This window comes from Capsaspora owczarzaki, assembly GCF_000151315.2.
Source record: "Capsaspora owczarzaki ATCC 30864 unplaced genomic scaffold supercont2.4, whole genome shotgun sequence".
In the NCBI taxonomy this organism is placed as follows: Eukaryota; class Filasterea; order Ministeriida; family Capsasporidae; genus Capsaspora; species Capsaspora owczarzaki.
The window spans coordinates 1,988,388-2,007,045 of NW_011887295.1; the positions used below are offsets into that span (position 1 = coordinate 1,988,388).

At 53.5% G+C, this 18,658-nt stretch overlaps 5 protein-coding genes across 5 annotated transcripts; 1 reads left to right on the forward strand and 4 right to left on the reverse strand.

The window, feature by feature from the left end:
- Window positions 1-33: 33 nt before the first annotated feature.
- CAOG_03420 (hypothetical protein) lies at window positions 34-2,567 on the reverse strand (the record flags this gene model as incomplete). Its single annotated transcript, XM_004364202.2, has 7 exons — window positions 2,490-2,567; window positions 2,044-2,094; window positions 1,806-1,932; window positions 1,630-1,719; window positions 1,416-1,549; window positions 1,302-1,334; window positions 34-1,040 (listed from the first exon to the last, which is right to left on the reverse strand). The coding sequence occupies exons 1-7, from the start codon at window positions 2,533-2,535 to the stop codon at window positions 34-36; spliced, it is 1,488 nt and encodes a 495-aa protein (XP_004364259.2). The 5' UTR covers window positions 2,536-2,567.
- Window positions 2,568-2,683: 116 nt separating this feature from the next.
- On the reverse strand, window positions 2,684-4,963 carry CAOG_03421 (hypothetical protein). Its single transcript, XM_004364203.2, has 2 exons — window positions 4,809-4,963; window positions 2,684-4,220 (listed from the first exon to the last, which is right to left on the reverse strand). The coding sequence occupies exons 1-2, from the start codon at window positions 4,921-4,923 to the stop codon at window positions 2,836-2,838; spliced, it is 1,500 nt and encodes a 499-aa protein (XP_004364260.1). The 5' UTR covers window positions 4,924-4,963; the 3' UTR covers window positions 2,684-2,835.
- Window positions 4,964-8,789: 3,826 nt separating this feature from the next.
- On the forward strand, window positions 8,790-11,488 carry CAOG_03422 (hypothetical protein; the record flags this gene model as incomplete). The annotated part of the gene is made up of 2 exons (XM_004364204.2): window positions 8,790-10,696; window positions 10,815-11,488. The coding sequence occupies 2 exons, from the start codon at window positions 8,790-8,792 to the stop codon at window positions 11,338-11,340; spliced, it is 2,433 nt and encodes an 810-aa protein (XP_004364261.2). The 3' UTR covers window positions 11,341-11,488.
- A 170-nt stretch (window positions 11,489-11,658) lies between these two features.
- CAOG_03423 (Nat9 protein) lies at window positions 11,659-12,858 on the reverse strand. The gene is made up of 5 exons (XM_004364205.2): window positions 12,651-12,858; window positions 12,474-12,542; window positions 12,224-12,304; window positions 12,070-12,129; window positions 11,659-11,966 (listed from the first exon to the last, which is right to left on the reverse strand). The coding sequence occupies exons 1-5, from the start codon at window positions 12,835-12,837 to the stop codon at window positions 11,716-11,718; spliced, it is 648 nt and encodes a 215-aa protein (XP_004364262.1). The 5' UTR covers window positions 12,838-12,858; the 3' UTR covers window positions 11,659-11,715.
- Window positions 12,859-13,338: 480 nt separating this feature from the next.
- CAOG_08699 (hypothetical protein) lies at window positions 13,339-18,265 on the reverse strand (the record flags this gene model as incomplete). The annotated part of the gene is made up of 5 exons (XM_011272008.1): window positions 13,339-16,004; window positions 16,099-16,329; window positions 16,416-16,512; window positions 16,668-16,820; window positions 17,618-18,265. The coding sequence occupies 5 exons, from the start codon at window positions 18,263-18,265 to the stop codon at window positions 13,339-13,341; spliced, it is 3,795 nt and encodes a 1,264-aa protein (XP_011270310.1).
- Between the last annotated feature and the right edge of the window lie 393 nt (window positions 18,266-18,658).

Genomic DNA, 18,658 nt, shown 5'->3' on the forward strand with positions numbered 1-18,658 from the left:
TGGATCGCGTTGGTTTTGCAAGAATGTACAGCATCAAAACAGCCGCTTGGATGGGATCGGCTGAGCAGACTCACGTGAGGCATCCTGCTGAGATGGAGGCAGAAGCCCCAGAGGCTGGGGCAGCGGCAACTGAAATCCGAGGGTTGGCAGGCTTGATTGGAACATGGAAAAGCCGGATGTTGCGCCGGAGGGCTTGACGCTGGTGCTGCGAGCCGACGAAAACACGCCGAATGCAGGCATGTCGGCGCTCTCGCTGATGGACATGGCTGAAGCGCCGCCACTGCCTCCAAACATGCTCCACGCGCGGATCGGGCGAACAGCAGGTGGTGACTTGAGCAAGTCGAGGGCCTCAGCGAATGTAGATTGCTCAGAAGCTGCAAGCTGGTGCGACGCCGTCGGCATCGTTGGCGTCGCTTCATTCGGGATGGTTTCGGCACGAGGCATTCCACCAGGAGCAGGAGCGGGGTCTGTCGTGGAAAGGACTTCCACAACCGGAGCGACTTCCGCGCTGGGGACTTGCTCCATGTTCTCTGGCGCAAGCTCAGCCATCTCTGGAGCAAGCTCAGCCATCTCTGGAGCAAGCTCAGCCATCTCTTCAGAGCGAGTGACTGTAGCTTCAGAGATGGGTTCCAACTCTGTGGCATGATCCGTGCCAATCGGATTGGCAGCTTCATCAGACACGGAAGAGCTCATGTAGACTGGCTGTTCTTCTTCGGCGCACTGACAAAGCGACGCCACAGTGTCGTCCATGGCGGTAGGCGAGAAACGCTCGAGCGCGCAATCCGCAGATTCGGTGGTGCAATTCGCTGGCACGTCCAGAGCCATGTACACTCCAGACTGGTCCTTGGAGTTGTCGATCGACAACATGCTCAGAGTCAACGGAGCATCGCCGGAGCCATCGGCGACTGTGTTTGTGGCTGGAAGGTGATCCATGCTCTGCGCCAGCTCGCACGCGGGCATTTGCTCGATCTCTCGCGTTGTAGAAGTAGTTTCCGCCTCCTCTTCAGCCGAACTGACCAGGGGATCGCTGGACTTGGCAGCTGCAGCGGCGATATGAAGGCCGTGGATGTCACGCCGCTTGACCATTTGTTGCGCTCTGAAGCAAAGCCAAGTTTCAGGCAGAACGAGTGTGAGTTGAAGCAAGCAAAGCTTCGAGCAGCCTGGAAGGAGATGTTGGTACATTTTGATGATGACCATGCGCGTCTTGTTCCATTCTTGTCCAAACATCAACAGACAGAATACAGTTGGATGAGTCAAAATGTTCTCGAGCAACCAACTGCGAGTGAGAGTGGGGTTCATACCTACTTCGGCGTCGGTGGTATGATGTTCCGCAACTGTTCACACGCAGGGAGCGGGGGGGGGGTGAGAAAAGAGCCAACGGCAGATTCCAAGAGAAACGATGGCACACCACTCACTCAGAGACTTGCGCTTGAGCCACTCTGCCTCGAAAGCGGCCAACTCCTTGCTCTGCGGGTGCAAGACCAGCATGCCCGAATCTTGCTTGGTTCTGCGCTCGCGCAGTTCAAGGAGCATCGAATCGTGGTTGCGACTGTTCATTTCAGGAGTTGTGTAATTTTGTGTTTAACGTGGAGGATTGGACATCAAAGACTTTGATGCTCGTTTTCCTACCATTCTTCACGTGTGGCAGCCGTCGAGCTTGCCTGCAAAGTCTGGAGATGCACCAGTTGCATCTGCAAGTGCTTGACTTCCGCACCAGCCCTATGCAGCAAATGTGATGAAAACGTTAGAGTTCTTCATTCCTCTCCCCCCCTTGTGGTGGTTGCAACACTTGCGCTAATCATTACAACTCGATGCTGGCCTGCGACTTTTCAATCATCGTGCCAAGCTCGCTGTTGGCAATGACACACTTGTCAATGCGACTGGTGCAAGCGGCAATCTTTTCGATTTTGGTCGCCAGCACTTCCTCGTTTGCTGTACAGTATTGCAAGATTATCAGAGTCAAGTCGACAGTATCATCGGTGTTTGCACGACAACGAAGCGTCGAGTGAGAGTGCAATGCTACTGTATTAAACGTTCAAGTACCTGCATGCAGCGAGCGCTCTTCGGCGATCTCGCGATGGATGGCGTCATTTTCTACATGCAGCAGTGCAACAATGTGAGTTGACAGGGACAATCGAGAGACATTCAATGCGAGCGAGCAGCCTGCAGCCAGAAAATGGAAATCTCGAATGAGGAAACAAGAAAAAAAAAAACCCGCGAAAAGTTGCCAAAAACCACCAAGATCAACGCCAATTCGAACGAGCCACCGCTGACTCGGTCCGACACCGCAATGTGATAAAGTAAGCTATTTTATGTTGAATGGTCATGAGTTTGAGCGGGGGGAGGGGTGCACTGAAGAGGCGCGCTGACTGCGCTGGTTTTGATTTTTGGCGCGTTTTGAGCGAGTTTCGCTGCTCTGCGCGCGTCGCACTGCATGGGCAGTCACATGTAGCACTCTAAAGTGTAGAGTCACGACTGCGTCTTCTCACCGTATTGGAGCTGAACGACCACGCGGAGCAAGTCGGTTGAAGCCATTTTGAAAGACTGGATGAGATTGAAAAACGGGCACTTGAAACAAAAGTGAGACTGAACCGAGTTTGGAACCAGCAAAGCAAACATCACGACTTGGATCACAAATCACACTCTCGGACAGCCAATATGGATCAAACGCATGATGCAAAGCGCGACACAGAACAAGAATGATGATTCTACTGTACAGTGTCGTGCAACTCCAGGAAACAACACACAAAGCACAACACATACACACGACAAAGATATGATACATGGAATAAAACTGAAATGAAGTTGCATGCAAACAATGACAAGTGAGAGCGTTCATGAATCAAGCTCATTCGGATCGACAACTTCAGAGCTCAAGACTGCAGGCGGCTGCTGCTGCTGTGGCTGCTCGGGGCTCCACACGTCTGGCAACGGAAGCAACTGGAAGGTAAGAAGCAGCCTGTGGATGTAGCTGTTTCGGTCGAACTTTGGCGCACCCTGGCCCGAGCCGTACAAGTGCTGCGTGAATCCGCGTGCGGCGGCGTCGTTGATCAAGATGCGAGCGCGCTCCTCGGTAGTGGTGACCCAGAACTCCTCGTTCTTGTCCAGCACCCCGCTCCAGTTGGGACCGAACATGACGTCGGCGGGGTAGAGCTGCAGACGAATCTTCTCGGCCGGAGTCGAAGCCATGTACGCCTTGTTGGCCGCCATCGGACCAACGCAGCTAAAGCAACTGGGATCGTAGGCTTCGTCAAAGACTTGCATCATCATGTAGATAAAGTTGTCGCGCGGGCCGAATGCCAGCACTCCGGGCACAAGGGCAAAGTCGCCGTGAAGAATGTAGGGCGAAAGAGTCATCGAGCCGTCCTGCCCGACTGGCTCTGGCCGAACAACAACACCCTCATTGCAGGACAGCATGGAGGTGGGTGCGCTCATTTTAATGTACTGCACACGGAGGTGGTCGGGCCGCATCGGCTCCATTGTGATGGCGCGGTTGAGGAAGTGCAGCGGGCGCAGCAGGACCGAGTCGAGATCGAGGTAGATGCCACCGCATTGGTACATGAAGATGGTTCGCATCAAGTCCGATGTATGTGTGCGAATGTTGCGGTGCTCTGCATGGCGGACGCGGTCCTCCCGCAGCCACCGCAGGCCGGGGAGCTTGCCGTAGGTCAGCGCGCGTTCTGCATCGAATCGGACGACGGCAATGTTAAAGCCCATTGCGCGGAGCGAGTCAAACTGGTCGAGCGGCAGTGTGTTGGAGTGCACAAGGAAGGTCGAGTCGGGGTGCTGGCGGAAGACGGTCGAGATGGCGCTGAGATAGAGCGGTGGCAACGACTGGCCCATCGGTCCGTCCCAAAATCCATGGAACTGCTCGGCAAGCGACTGGTGGTCTTGGAGCACAAGGCACTGCAGCCCAGTGGTCTGAAGGAGGGCATCACGCGGTACAAACGCACCAAGAGGCGCTCGGGCAACGGATGCGTTGACAACTGGTGCGGGTGGCACGTGCGTATCCGTGCCGCGCACATCGACGCGCACCCACGCCGGCTTGATGGGCGTGATGGATTTTCCGAGCGCATCCTTGAGTGTCTGTGGAGTGGGTTGTGGCTGTTGTTCCGGCGGCGGGACTCGCAGGCTGGTTCGCTTTGCCCACCAGTTGTGTTGCTGGCACTGGTACTGCACCGTCAACGTTTCATCCGACGGTGGCTTAGGGCTGATTGTGCCTGCAGAAATAAATCAGACATGCACACAGACACACACAAAAGCAGATTCGTCATGGGCGAGTGAGAGAATGGAATTTTGGGACACTTTTTTTTTTTTTTTGGGATTGCCTTTTGGGAGCCAATGTTCTGGTGCGGCAGGCAGAGCTGCTGATGAGCATCGACATGAAAGAGCTTGATCGCGTTTGGGAGCAATGTGCGATATGCATATTGTCTTAAAAACCAGATGGATGACAGGATTTCCCGTGTTCCTACTTTTGGCGGGTGGCCGTGTGAAACGTTTTGTTTTGTTTCCTACTTCACGTCCATTGTGATTCCACGCATTCTGCCTGCTTCCTGTCGGGTTTTCGCCGACTTTTACTGATCAATGATGAATCGAAAAAAGAAGAGAATGCACGGGACGAAAGCAATGGCCGCTGGGTGCGAGAGGAAAGGCGATCGGGGAAAAGATTGGCCACCAACAGACAAACACATGTCGCAAACGGCATATTCCAACGTTCTTCACAGTCGCCGCCCAACCCCACCAACTGCAATAGAACGAAAACCAAGATCTCTAAGCCCCAAAAAAGCAACAACCCCTCACAACAGTACCTGCTCCAGACAAGGCCAAGAAGAGCAGGGCTGCTGCAAAGCCGAGCGCCAGAAGGGCAATCGTTAATCGACGCGGCACCGCGATCGATTGTTTGATCTTTTGCGTTCCAAACATGACAAGAAAAAATAAGTACTGTCAGAAAGGGGGGAAAAAAGGAAGAGTGAACTCAAAAAGGCTTGTGCCGAAACGGTGCGAAGGGGCGATTTCGAGGTTGTGACCGCGCCACACTTTTCTTCGTGATTTACTTTGAATGTATCCTCTCGCAACAGGTGCAGTACTGTACTTTGGGCATTGAGCACGCTAGCAGATACGATCGACATCCCGATTGCACAGGAACGAGGCACCTCGTATGCCTGAAAGCAAGTGGTTCGGACTTGCGTCATTTCAGATACGGTTGTGGACGTGCGTTTTCAACTTGGTTGCATTTGAAGACGGAGGATTACTCTTGCCAAAGGTTCAGCAGAAAGACAGCCCGAAGCACAAAAATCCAGCGATCCCGAAAAAAAACCCCCAGGTCGGCGCGGAGAGAAAAAGTTCAAACAAAGTGCTTTTGCCGTGTTGTCAAATCACTCAAACGAGCACGTCGCACAGCAACGACAAAATTGGACGTCGCCATTGCCCTCTCGAGGAAGCCATGACAGAACACCGCTGCGTCAGCGCCATTCTTCATTCTATTGACGGCCGCTTCAACGGGAGGTATACAGTTTTCACAATGTTTGATTTCGGGGCGATTCGAGGAGCGTTCGGGCATTAGACAGCTTTGCGGGGCAGGCAGCGCAATCCGCAACAATCCCATGCTTGCAACACATAGACCCCACGACAGACAGTGCAGCTAGATGTAGAGCGACGGACGCGGACTCCGCTGTGGCAATGCCCGGCTGAACGCGAGAGTTGGTTTTCAACGTTTGTGGTCGACTTGTATCTTGTGATGAAGTGCAGCTGTGGAGAAGGCGCTGCCGGTTGGGTTAATACTACCACACACTGCGCAGCAACATGACCCGGGACTGGGCTTGTGGTATCTGGTGTTGGTGACAGCAGCGACGCGCGTGGCTGGGACCAAGGAGCGAAACGAACCTTTCCAAATGTTTTCCGTTTTGCACTTTTATTGCTTTTGGCAGGTGTTTGTGATGGGGTTGCAACGATCAAGATGACGAGCAGATCTGAGCGGGAAGGAGCTAGGGGGTGCATCTCAATGCTCTTGTGTGCCTTGACTCGGTGGGGGTGTTGCAGGAAAGTGAGTGCGCGCCATGCTTTTGCATCGAGAAAAAAAAAGCAAAACTCAACAAAATCCTGCGGTTAGCCATGCGAAAGCTCTCTTTGCAAAGAAGCAGTCCGCGACTCGTGTAATATTCAAAGCACCTCGTATGCTGCATTGGGAGTTGGCGGAGGTGGGCAGTCGGCTTTCCCCCGCACGAGGCTGCCGGACGTACTAACGGGATTTCGTGTTCAAAAAAAGTATCACGCATTGCTACTTTCCCTCCGCGCCACCTGTTTTTGAGTGCTCAGAGAGAATTCGGTCATCTCCATGTACATATAAAGAAGCACGTTTTTTTTTAGCACGGAGACTTGCGGAGCGACCGCGCCATCCAACACGATATCAGCAGCAGAGAACTCTGCAATAACGGCGAAACCGTTTTTTTTTTTTTGGATTTTTGGTTTTGGGTTAATAATACCCTGATGTGAGCCCTGCGCGCCCGGATTTTTCTTTGAGGACGCATGCAGTGGTGATGGGTAATCGCTCGGTGGTGCGTGGGGCTGCGCAGATCGAGCGCAGGAGCGTTGGGGAGCACGATGCGGAAACGACAGGGCCGTATTCGGGTGTTATTCGGGCTTTTTTCTCGCCCGGCCCCCACTCCTTCGCTTCTCGCACTCAACTCGGAGTGAGCGTGCTTGCAGACCCTCCATTTCCATCCCTACTCACTCCCAAACCCATCTGCACCGCCGCGCACTGGTCGCTTCCGTATTTGCGCCAGTGTGGAAGTGTTCGGACTTTGTTCCTTTGTTTTTCCCTCGTTTTTGGTTTTTCTTTTTTCTGTATCCATGCTTCTTTGGCAACTTGTTCGTTTGACTTTTGGGCCAACAATGGTTTCTCTCGTCGCGCTCTGCTGGCGAGACGCTGTTGCTGAATATTGCAACGTCCTCTCGATGACTTCACACCCTGCGATCCGTCACTCGGGTTTCAGATTCGCATGACATTTGTGATCAATTTTTTTTTTTTTTTTCGGCGTGGACTCAAAAAGCAGTCGTTTAATTATTTTTTTTTTGATTTTTTTTTTTTGCTTTTTTTTTTTTTTTTTTTTCGGTGCGTAATTCTCTGTTCGTTTTGTTGCCTGACGACGCTGCCACGTTGTCCTACTTTCGATCTCTCCGTTTCCCCGCTCTCCACCACCACTCTGTCGTTCCTCTCGTCCCTTTGCGGCGTCGGCCAGAAGCCAGGTGCCCTTCACCCAAACCCGTTGTGTTTTTGATTTTTTTGCCGCATTAGAGTCGCGTGAGTTTCAAAAGTCGTCTGCATTTTTTTTTTTTTTTTTTTTTTTTTTTTTTTTTGCGGGCCGTTGGTCGCTTCGGTCACGTTCGTCAGGGTCGCAGGCGCAGTCGCTGCAACGGCGTCCGGCTGCTGTCCCCGACACGTCACCTTCTTCCTCTACTCGGCACCTGGCCTGCGTCTCTCGCGCGCAGTGCTGCAGCACGGTCGTGTGCAACGCTCTGCTCCTGCTCGATTTTTTTCTTGTTTTTCTGCTTGATTTTTCCCGCATGTTTGGTGGCTCTCCCTTCCGCGCTCTCTCTCGCTCTCCTCATCCGCCCGCGATCGCCGACACACACTTGCTCTGCTCTCCTACCGACTCGCTCACCCACGACTCCTCGCGTCGCGCGCGCGTGACCGACGGCACTCTTCCTGGAGTCATGACTTTGCCGTTTTTTTTTTTAACGTTTCTTTGTTTTTTTCCTTCCAACTGCTCGCTCCCCCACTTCGTGCCGTGCCCAGCCAGTGCGGCTGCTCCTGCGTCGTTTTGGGCCAGCTCAGTCGTCGTTTCCTCACCTGTATTTGTCGCATTCGCATTTTCGTTGTCACGCACTTGCGTTTTCTCCTTGCTTTTTGCTGGCTTTTTTTTTTTTTTTTTTTAAATCGATGCCATCGATTGGATTTTCGCCGGTTTTTTTTTTTTTTTTTTTGTGCGAACCAAAACGACCTGCTTGTGACGCGTTGCAGTGGAACGCCGGGGCTCACCACCAACGTGAGCGACTCAACGACCGCATTGTCCCGATTGGAGGGGGAACGACAAGGGGGTTTGGAACGGACGACAACGACGACGGGTTACCTGCGTCATATCCCTCAACGACATCATTCCAGTCAGAATGCAAAACGCAATCCCTCGGAGGACGTTAACCGTTTTTTTTTTCTGGTTTCCATTTTTTTTTCTCCATACATTGTATTTTCTCTGTGTTTGTCGCCACCCCCAGCAAAACTCCATGACAATCACTTGAGGGCTGATAGGGGCTTTTCTTGGTGGTGGAGGGTTGACGTTTCTGGATTTCAAACAAGAAAAACAACAAAACCTGTCAAAACGTCTAATTTTTCGTTCTGCTTGCAGATCTTTCATACGTCGTTGGTCTTGTCCTCCTTTTTCTTTGGCAAAAAATATAAAACCCCAACGACCTCAGCCAAAACGAAAAATAAGGTGCTCGAGGTCCCCGCGGCACACACGCAAAGACCAAGAGCACCTTTTTATCTCCACCTCAAACCTTTTTTTTTTTTTTTTTTTGGTTTTCCCGCGCTCCTTCTGAAGTGATCTGACTCTGCGTCTTGCTTGCGTTCTGACACACCACACAGCAAATCCACACTGCCAATTTCCACGGATCAGGGTCACGACCTTTTTTTTTTTTTTGCAACAACCTATCCAGCCGCGAGCGACGTGAACCACACCACCACCGCTTTTCTCGGACAACCCCTCGGTTGCTATCGTTCTGACGCGTTGCGGATGGATCAAAGCGCACAAGGCAATCAACCACTGCCCCACGCCTCCGTCCCTTCCCAGGCTCTCACCTCTGTCGAGCTCAGCGGTGCTACACCGTTCCCGGCCCCGAGCCAGTCTGGTCATCTTCAGGACCGCCACACGCTGCACCAACCCCAGCGTCTGCCTCTCTCAAGCCTCCCAGACGACTCGGCCAGCAAGCCGCAGCGGCTCCTCGACTTTGCAGAACAGTGGAATCTCGTCGATCCGCTGTCTGTTGCTCAGCCGCAGTATCGCAAAGAGGACACGCCATCGTCTGGACCGGCCCTTACAAGCCAATCGCGCTCCACCTTGCCGTCAAGTGCAGGGTCTGTTGCTTCGTGGCTGGATTCTGCAAACGATGCGCTTGATGCTAACGCGACTACAAACGGATTTATTAGCCGATCGATGAATCCGGCATCAGAGTCCGTGTCGCGTGCCTCGACGGCCACCACGTCCTCAAGCGCCCCAAGCAACAACCACAGCATCTCCCCGTCCACTGCGCTTTCCTTTTCTCGCCCCGGTACTACCAAGGAGGATGGCACTGAGCCTCCATCTAAATTCGGACGCTTTTCCAATCCTGACGGCGGCGTTGATAGTGCGGCGAATATGACTCATGAGCCGAGTGAGTTTTCTCAAGCTTTACGGCGGCAGCAGCAGCAGCAGCAGCAGCAGCAGCAGGAGCATCATCATCATCAACAACAACATCAACAACAACAACAACAACAACAACAACAACATCAACAACATCAACAGCAACATCAACAGCACTCGTCTTCCAATCCGCAGCATCGACCACATCAACACTCGGCCCAGCATCAGCCACCACATCCACATAATTTGCAGGATGACGATTCGGGCGAGGAGGAAGACCCGAGGGCAGACGCTCACGACGGCCCGGTGATGGGACGTTTCACAGACGCCCAACCTCCAGCGTGCATGCCTTGCCAACGCAGTCACGTTGGGTGCGATCGCAACGTCCCGTGCAGCCGGTGTGTCTTGCGAGGACGAGTCTCCGAATGCGTTCCGGCCGTGTACCGGAAGCGAGGCTGGAAACTCGGCCGAAAGCGCACCAAGCAGCAAGCAGCCGATTCGGACGCCGCCACTTCCAATGAAGCTCACACCAAAGTCGAGCCTGCGGCCGACGGCCTGCGAACCAGTGTCGATAGGGACAAGCACAACAATAACAGCAGCCACAACAACAACAACAACAACAACATCAGCAGCAGCCACAACAACAACAACAGCAGCCACAGCAACAACAACAACAACAGCCACAGCAGCCACAGCAACAACAACAAGAGCAACCACAACAGCAACAGCATTGCTGCTGCTGCGACTAGCGCGGCGTCCGGGGCAGGCGCTAGCTCCTCCTTGTTTCTTCCACAAAACATGACCAACTCCGGGAATTCCTACCTGGACTTCATGGCAACCGGGCACGTAGGCACAGGGTCTTCGCTCGGTTCGTTCGACTCGGGCTTTCGGGTCGACCCCGACGTTTCTGCTCATTTTGCCATGCTGGTGCCGTCACCCAACAGCGCTCTGCCTCAAGTACGGCCGCCCGTTCCACCGCCATCCGAGCACGGAAACGCCTTCCAGTCCATTCAGCGAGTGCTCAACACCTGCATCGGGTTGGTTTTGAATGAGACGTTTCACATTCTGCGACTGTCGAGCTCGTGCGTCGGGCTGCTGGACAAGTCTGTCGTCCAAACAACGCACTTGGTCCAAGCGGAGGCTCGCTTCTTGCACAAGTCCTTCCTGTCGATTGTCCACCCGATGGACGCCCCCGGTGTGGAGCGCATGCTGAGTGCATCGTTGCTGCCCGAAACACATCACCTGACGCACGTCATTTCGGCTCGCATCCAACGTTACGATCCGGCATCGAACACGTTCGAGTATCTTCGCACAAACTGTCACGCGCAGAGTGTGCAAAACATGAGTGCGTTCGGCACCACAAGGCTACGCCTCGTGCTGATTGAACTCATCCTCCTTCCTGGGAGTGGAGATTCTCAGCCGCTTGCGGAGGGCGCGGGCTCTGTGCCCGCCGCTTTCGCAGTTCACACCGATGATGTTGGAGCCGCAGCAGCAGCAGCAGCAGCAGCAGCAACTGCAACAGCAACAGCAGCAGCAACTGCAACAGCAACAACAACAAGAACTACAACAACAGCAAGACTTTCTGCGTTCATACTCCCTGCTCAATTCGAATCACCAGTTCAGCTTCAATACCGCAAGCAATCCGACGACAACGGGCCAGGACTGGACTTTGCTCATGGGCACAGACGGTCACATTGTCTCGATGGAGGCAAAGACACGCCTCGTGCTCGGTGATATCCAGTTCATTACCAGTGTGCTCAATTATGACGACGTTGCCATACTCCAAGACTCCATCCGCCGGCTCTGCTTTGCTGTGCAGAAATGCGGGGTTCGAGTGGTTGACAGCCGCGGCGAGATTCGGAACGCTCAACTGACACTCTCCCCGGTCGACAGCGAAGGCCCCAGCTCGCCGCGCATCCGGGTCAAGTTTGATTTTCACGTATGACAAGGCGGGGGAGGTGGGCTCTGGCGGATCTTTCATGGTTTTGCCCATTCCTATCAGCCGTTACACCTCGACTACTTTTTTACTCTGGACAGGCCGGCCTCAATGTGCGCCATCTACCTTTCCACACACACACACACACACACACACACACACACACACACACACACACACACACACACCCCATCTTCCTTCTGCACCATTACGCTACCATCACGACGCGTCGTGGTCACGCTCTCGAATTTTCTTCTTTTTGTTTTTTGTGTGTCTGGACGATTGTTGTCGGAGCTCCAACAAAACAATAAAACAGTGCATCGAACGGCATTCTGAGCAATCGTTGTTCTTGGTGCTAGGAATCACAAACAACCACAAGAACTTTCATGAACTCGATGTGCTTGTAGGATATCGGAGACGCTCCACAGTAGATACGGGCTCGATGGCGGATGTTAACAACTGCTGAATGTGCGTTTGCTGCTCAGGAGTGGCGACGTCCAGCGACAGGGTCTCCTCCTGAAAGACGCGACTCTCGCTCACGAATGCAAAGCCGAGCTTGCGAAATAGTTCTCGACTCGCGTTGTTGTCCAGGCCGATCTTGACCACAAACTTGGTGAGGTGCAGGTCTCGAACGCCTGCATGGGGCGTCGGACGACGCGTATTGAGATCACTCTTGAGAGAAAACAAGACTCAACAAAACCAGCCATGCAAACATCGACACGTCGCCATCTCTCTCACCATAGTCAAGCATCATCAAGATAGCTTCGCGAGCAAGGCCTCGGCGTCGAAATTTGGGTTCTACCGGTTTGGCAAATGCCCGATTCACATTTACAATTGGAAATGAGATTTTCAGAAAGCTTTATGAGAGCGCGATATGCTCAAGTTCTCATACCTGCAATCATAATTTCCACTTCTGCAGTGTGCGGCTCGTCCGGATCATTGAGAAACAGGTTGACATCGCCAGCCATGTTCGCTAAAGTCGGTTGGACGAGCAGATCACAGTCAATTCCCAAAACCAGGTCAACAGCCAGAACATGACACCCATTGTGGTTTTTTTTTCATTCAGAACATTCAGCAATCCATAGTGATGCATCACCCATTCAATTGAATGGATGCACAAGAGACATGTTTCGCTTTGTTACCAATCTCGTCCTTGTCACTTTGCAACGGATTCGTCCCGTCGAGCTGTGCCAGCACAATAAACGTGCATTCTGCTTTCCAAAATATCAACCAAACATAAGCAATTCCATGTTAGCAAATCGAAAAAAAAAAGTGACGCCGACCGAGACGGATCAGCCTGCTGAGCGACGACAACTGACTATCCGCGTCGTTGCGCCAGGATTGCTGCATCTCAAACTCGGCCTCGAGCGAAAGCGGCTCTGATGCAGTCAGTCGCTGGAGTTCCTCAGACGCCATCCACTCGTGATACCGCGGGACGTGCTCGGCAGTGTAGGGAACCAGCACGACGTGGCGCCCTCGGAGCGCGAGCGCTGCATTGTCACGCATGAGGAGCGAGCGCGTGAAAGAAGATGGAAGACTGACATGACAGCCTCATGCTCAGATCGGGAAGAAGAAGATCCGGGATAATGTCATGAAAGAGCTCAATGTATTCAATTGAAGTACTGCATAATTGAGAGAAGGAAGGGCGCGTTGGTAATTTTTTGTTCTTCTTTTACTGAAAACACTGACAAAACCCCAACCAAAAAGCAGGACAGTCGCCACGACACAGCAACACAGCAAAAAAATAAAACAAAGAGAACCGCCACCCACTAAAAAACAGTCCAGCGGAGGGGTTTGAACACACAAAACAAACAGACAAAAACGACAACAAAGCAGAGCCGCGCACGGCGACAACAACAGCAAAAACAACAACAACAACAGCAACAACAGCGACAACAACATGAACATGAACTTGACGAGCTGCATCGCTGGAAAGGATAGGGAGACGTGCGAATGCGGGAGCGAGATTTGAACAAAACGAACAAAACGACCCACAAGCTGCTCATTTTACCCGCGAACGTTCTTGAAAACCTTGTTCAGCTCCGACTCGCCCGCAGCCGCCGGCGGCTGAGCCGAGAAGGACTTCTTGGCAACTGGCGGAGGGGTTTTCTCGGCAACTTTAGCATCAGCAGCCTTGGCGTCCGCTTCCGGAGCAGCCGCCTTGGCACTCTTGGCTGCCTCTGCCTCCTCTGCAGCTCGCAAACTCTTCTTCCACGCGGGCTCTGCCTTCGGTGCGGGATCGGGCTTCTTTTCTCCAGCAGCACTGGCAGCCGGCGCTGCGGCTGCAGCGGTCGGTGCCGACTTTTTCCAGGCAGGCGTCGTCGTCGCTGCGGGCTCGGTTTTGGCTTCAGCAGCTGCAGCAGGCTTGGCGTCCACTGAGGTGGTCGATTTCTTCCACGCCGGAGTGGGCTTGGCCTCGCTGGAGGATTCGGCTGGTTTGCTCGCAGTGCTCGCGGTGCTCTTGGAATCGAGCGCATCAGTCGACTTCTTCCAAGCAGGGGTTGGCTTGCTCTCAGCGGCAGGTTCCGCCTTCTTGGCATCAAGAGCGTCCGTCGACTTTTTCCAGGCAGGAGTGGGCTTTGCCTCTGCTGCGGCTGCGGCGGCTGCGGGCTCCTCGGTCTTCTTGGTTTCGAGAGCGTCCGTCGACTTTTTCCAGCTCGGTTTGGTAAGCGTGGGCGGAGCAGCTGCAGTCTTGCCAGATGCGAGTGTTTCGCTAGAGCTGTTCTTTGCTGCCTTCTCCTTGGCTTCTTGCTCTTCCTTGGCCTTGGCTTCAGCAGCTGCCTTCTCCTTGGCCTCTTGCTCCTCCTTCGCCTTTGCCTCGGCTTCAGCCTTCTCCTTTGCCTTTGCTTCCGCGTCCGCTTTGGCCTTTGCCTCGGCATCGGCTTTTGCCTTAGCTTCTGCGGCAGCCTTCTCCTTCGCTTCGGCGTCCGCTTGCTCCTTGGCTTCGGCATCGGCTTTGGCCTTTGCCTCCGCCTCAGCCTTCGCCTTTGCATCAGCTTCAGCCTTCGCCTTCGCCTCTGCCTCAGCCTTTTCCTTTGCCTCGGCTTCGGCCTTCTCCTTTGCTTCAGCGTCAGCCTTGGCCTTAGCGTCAGCCTTGGCCTTTGCTTCAGCGTCAGCCTTGGCTTTAGCTTCCGCCTCGGCCTTTTCCTTAGCTTCCGCCTCGGCCTTTTCCTTGGCTTCAGCTTCAGCCTTTTCCTTGGCTTCAGTTTCAGCTTTTTCCTTAGCTTCGGCATCTGCCTTCTCCTTGGCCTCGCGCTCGACTTTCTCCTTGGCTGCGGCGTCCGCCTTCGCTTGGGCTTCTGCTTCAACCTTTTCATTGGCTTCAGCATCCGCTTTCGCCTTGGCATCCGCCTCGGCCTTCAATCGAGCAGCTGCTGCTTCGGCTTCGGCCTTCTCAGACTCGGCCTTGGATTTGGCCTCAGCCTCAGCCTTCTCCTTGGCCTCCGCCTCTGCTTTCGCCTTGGCTTCAGCCTCAGCCTTCTCCTTGGCTTCAGCTTCGGCCTTCTCCTTGGCCTCGCGCTCAGCTTGCTCCTTGGCAGCCTTCTCCTTGTCATCGTTGCTGGACCGACCGACAGCCATGACAGCAGCGAGCATGTCATCGCTACCAGCCGAGGCGAGGGACTCTGGCACGAGCGAGCCTGCGGCAGTTTCGGCCTGCTCGGTCGCGAGGTCCTTGGCTGCGGCAGCTGGATCTTGGGCAACTTGTTTGGCGGCCTCGGCTTGCTTCTCGGCTTGCTCCTTTGCTTCGGCAGCTTGCTTTTCGGCCTGTTCCTTCGCTGCGGCAGCTTGCTTTTCGGCTTCCTCCTTGGCCTCCGCCGCGCGTTGTGCAGCATCGAGATCGGCCTTCTCCTTGACTGCCTGGGCTTCTTTTTCCGCTTTCTCCTTGGCTGCCTGGGCTTCCTTCTCAGCCTTCTCCTTGGCTTCTTTGGCGGCGCGGTCGGCCTTCTCTTGAGCGTCCTTGGCAGCTTGTTCGGCTTTTGCCTTGGCATCCACGTCAACGGACGCGGAAATGCCATCAGAAGCAGCGTCTGCAAGCGAGCCCTTTCCTTTGACCTTGCCAGCAACCTTGGAAATCTTGCTCTTCACCATCGAGAGAAGGCCCTTCTTCTTCTTGGGCTGCGGCGAGTCAGGTCCAGAGGCAGCAACGTCCGAAGCAGACGAGGTCGAAGGACGTGGGGAGCTGGGTGCCGACGACGATGAATCGGACGGGGAAGGAGAGGACGGGGCCGAGGCACCGTTCGCGACAGCTGCAGACGAAGTGGCAGCAGCCGCGGAGGCACCCGCAGCGGCAGCGGCGGCGGCCTCGGCCTTGGCTTTGGCAGCAGCCTCCTTTTCCTTTTCACGAGCCTCCTTGTCCGCCTTGTCCTTGGCATCCTTTTCGGCCTTGAGGCGTTCTTTCTCGAGCTTTTCGGCTTCTTTGGCGCGTTCCTTTTCCGCCTTCTCCTTCTCCTTGTCCGCCTTCTCCTTCTCCTTGTCGGGTTTGTCGAGGGGTTTGGAGACGGATTGCGAGCTGGAGACGAGTGGCGGCTGGACGGATGCGTTCTTGACTGCCGACAGCTTGGTTCCGCGCTTGACAAAGTAGAGCTTGTGGCTCTCTTGCGCTGCGCCCTTTTCAGCAGACCACTTGGCGAGCAGTTCCAGTGGCACTTCATCCTCTTCGAGGTCGCGTTGTTCTGTGCAAAAGTTGGGGGTGGTGCTTTTTCGGTGAGCACTGGGTTTTTGAACTGCAAATCACTTTCTTCCAAAAGCAAAACGATTCAGCCGTACTCTTGGTTTCGGACTGCCACTCGCACAGAACAAAGTCGTTCAGGTTGAAATCATCCACAAACACCTTCTCGGCAACCATCCGCATCACGTCGAACGCAAGCATGTTGGTCGTGAGCTGCAATGCCTTCCAGCTCTCATCTTCAAGGTAAATGCGCGCGGCCTTGGACGGTGCACGGCGATTGGCAGGAGCGACCGCGCGACGCACAACTGTGAGCTTGCCGTCCGTTGAGACTGTGAAGGACGAGATCAGGAGCGGTGAGTACAGTAGTGTGGAGTCCAGTCCCAAAAAATTATATTGTCAGGCACGCAAGCCATACCTGGAGTGTCAAAGCTCGAGCCCTTCTCGGGGTCTGTAGCGAGCGGCTGAATGGTGGGGGCGGATGCCGCAGTGCGCTTTGGCCGAGCCGCAACGCCCTTTAGAAAAGAAAACGAACAAAAAAAAAAAAAAAAAAAAAAAAAAAAGGGACAAAAGGACAACACCAATAGGACAACGCAAAAGAGTGAGCAACAACGCAAACAATGTCAACACATGCATAGCTGTGACGAGTGGTGGCATGCGATCTGTTTACCGGCATGGGGGCGCCGCCGCCCATCGGGAATCCACCGAATGCAGGCTTGCTGTCTGTCTTGTCCGGCTTGGCCTCTGCCTTGTCGTCGTGCACTGGGATCATTGCAGGAGCGGATGTGCGAGGGACGCCGACGGGTCGCGGTCCCATTGGCAACTGTAAAACCAAAACAATAAGGAGGCGAATAAAAGTTAAAACCAGAATCTCAGACGTTTGCAATTTCTCAGACTCTGATTGAGGTACGGATTTTTGGTTTGTCGTGTGTGTGTTGAAGCTTGATCGTTTCTTATGATTCTTATGATGATGATGATGATGATGATGATGATTCTTATGATGATGATGATGATGATGATGATGATGATGATGATGATGATGATCGTGGTTTTTGAGATTTACATACAATAAAAGCGTCATAGAAAAATAAAAAAAATAAAAAATAATAAAATAAAAAAAAAATGAAAAGAATTTTTGTGTTCAATGTTTTGGCTTTCGTTTTTTTTTTTTTTTTTTTTTTTTTTTTTCAGTTTTCCATTGCATTGTCTCTTTTGTTTCTCTTTTCCTTCTGTGCATCCATCAATGATTTTCCTCCACTCACAAGGACTTTTTCCAGTAGTGATGCTGGGCAGGTGCCCCCCCCCTCCCTCACAACTCCTCCCTCTTCATTGATTCGCGACGACGACGACAACCGCATCCAATAACAATCCTGCTCCAAAAGCGCCCCTTCCTTCCTTCCTTCCTGTAACTTCATTCACTCACTCATCCATTCAACCCCTCCTTCCTTCTTCCTCCTCCTCCTTCTTCACTTCCACTTCAACTTCAACTTCAACTGTTTGACTCGCTTTTTCAAAAAACTCTCTTCTTTTCAATGCCATCTTTTTTTTTTTTTTTTTTGAATAATAAAGATTATTATTATTATTATTCTTATTGTGATTTTTTTTTTTTTTTTTTTTTACCTGGATGCCGCCGGCGAGTGCTGCAATCTTGCTGCCTGGGGCTGCGGTCGACGTCGGTGCCGCGGGTGCTGGTGCTGAAGATGATGCTGATGCTGATGCTGCCTCGGCGGCGCCCGCTGGGGGCTTCTTGGCGACTGGCGGCGGTCCTGCGGCGGGCTTCTTGGCGACCGCAGGCGCTGCCTTGCTCGCTCCGTCGGCCTTGGTGCTGCTGCTGCTGCTGCTGCCTGCTGCATCGGACGGCGCGTCTGTCGAGTCTGACGATGATGCAGTCGGCGATGTTGGCGATGTTGGCGATGTGGGCGTCGCGGCAGTGTCCTCATCCACTGCTGCTGCTGCTGCTGCTGCTGCTGCTTGTGGCTTGTCGTCCTCAACCGCTGCCGGTGCCTCAGCCGCAGCCTCAGCATCTGGCTTGGCATCTGGCTTTGCTTCTGACTTTGCTGCATCGTCCGAGCCTGATGATGATGCTGGTGCTGGTGATTCAGCAGTTGGATCCTGCTTCTCCTTCTGCTTCTCCTCTGCTTGTCCTTCTCCACCCTCAGCCTCAGCCACAGCCGCAGCCGAAGCCGCAGCCTCCTCAGCAGGAGCTTCAGTCGCTGCACCTTCGCCGTTCGTCTCGGGCTTGGCGTCCTCTGCCCCTTCGTCAGCCATCGTCGGGACGAGCCAAAATACACTCAGGAAAAAAAAAAAAAAAAAAAAAGACTAAATGTAAACTCGCTCGTCGTTCATTCAGCTTGAGCGACATGCTTCAGGTAGCATCATTGACAAGGGTCTGAGGTTGGGTAATTGTACCATCAGCAAGCGATAGTGCGAAAAGTGGAGAGTCGAGTCACTTGAATGGCTAAGAAACCCCCAAGAACAGAACGCTGAAGTGAATCTCAACGGGCTCAGTCTGAGCTGTCTGAGCTTTGTTTTGCAAAATGCTCACTCAGTCCTCCATTTTTTTGCGATTCTATTGCAAGCGCACTATTCGACACAATGCTGAATGCGGCGCATCAATGGTCGCGGCGCGCGGCGAGCGTTGCAGCTCTCGTCCAAGCCGCT

Bases quoted from the DNA above. Each gene is read 5' to 3' on its own strand.
- CAOG_03423 (XM_004364205.2), bottom strand. From the start codon at position 12,837: ATGCGTGACAATGCAGCGCTCGCGCTCCGAGGGCGCCACGTCGTGCTG. The intron at 12,543-12,650 runs GTCAGTTGTCGT...TTTGGAAAGCAG, and splicing joins CTGGCGCAACGACGCGGATA to AATGCACGTTTATTGTGCTG. The intron at 12,130-12,223 runs GTATGAGAACTT...CCAAACCGGTAG, and splicing joins AGTGGAAATTATGATTGCAG to AACCCAAATTTCGACGCCGA.
- CAOG_03421 (XM_004364203.2), bottom strand. From the start codon at position 4,923: ATGTTTGGAACGCAAAAGATCAAACAATCGATCGCGGTGCCGCGTCGA. The intron at 4,221-4,808 runs GTACTGTTGTGA...TTATTTCTGCAG, and splicing joins CTTGGCCTTGTCTGGAGCAG to GCACAATCAGCCCTAAGCCA.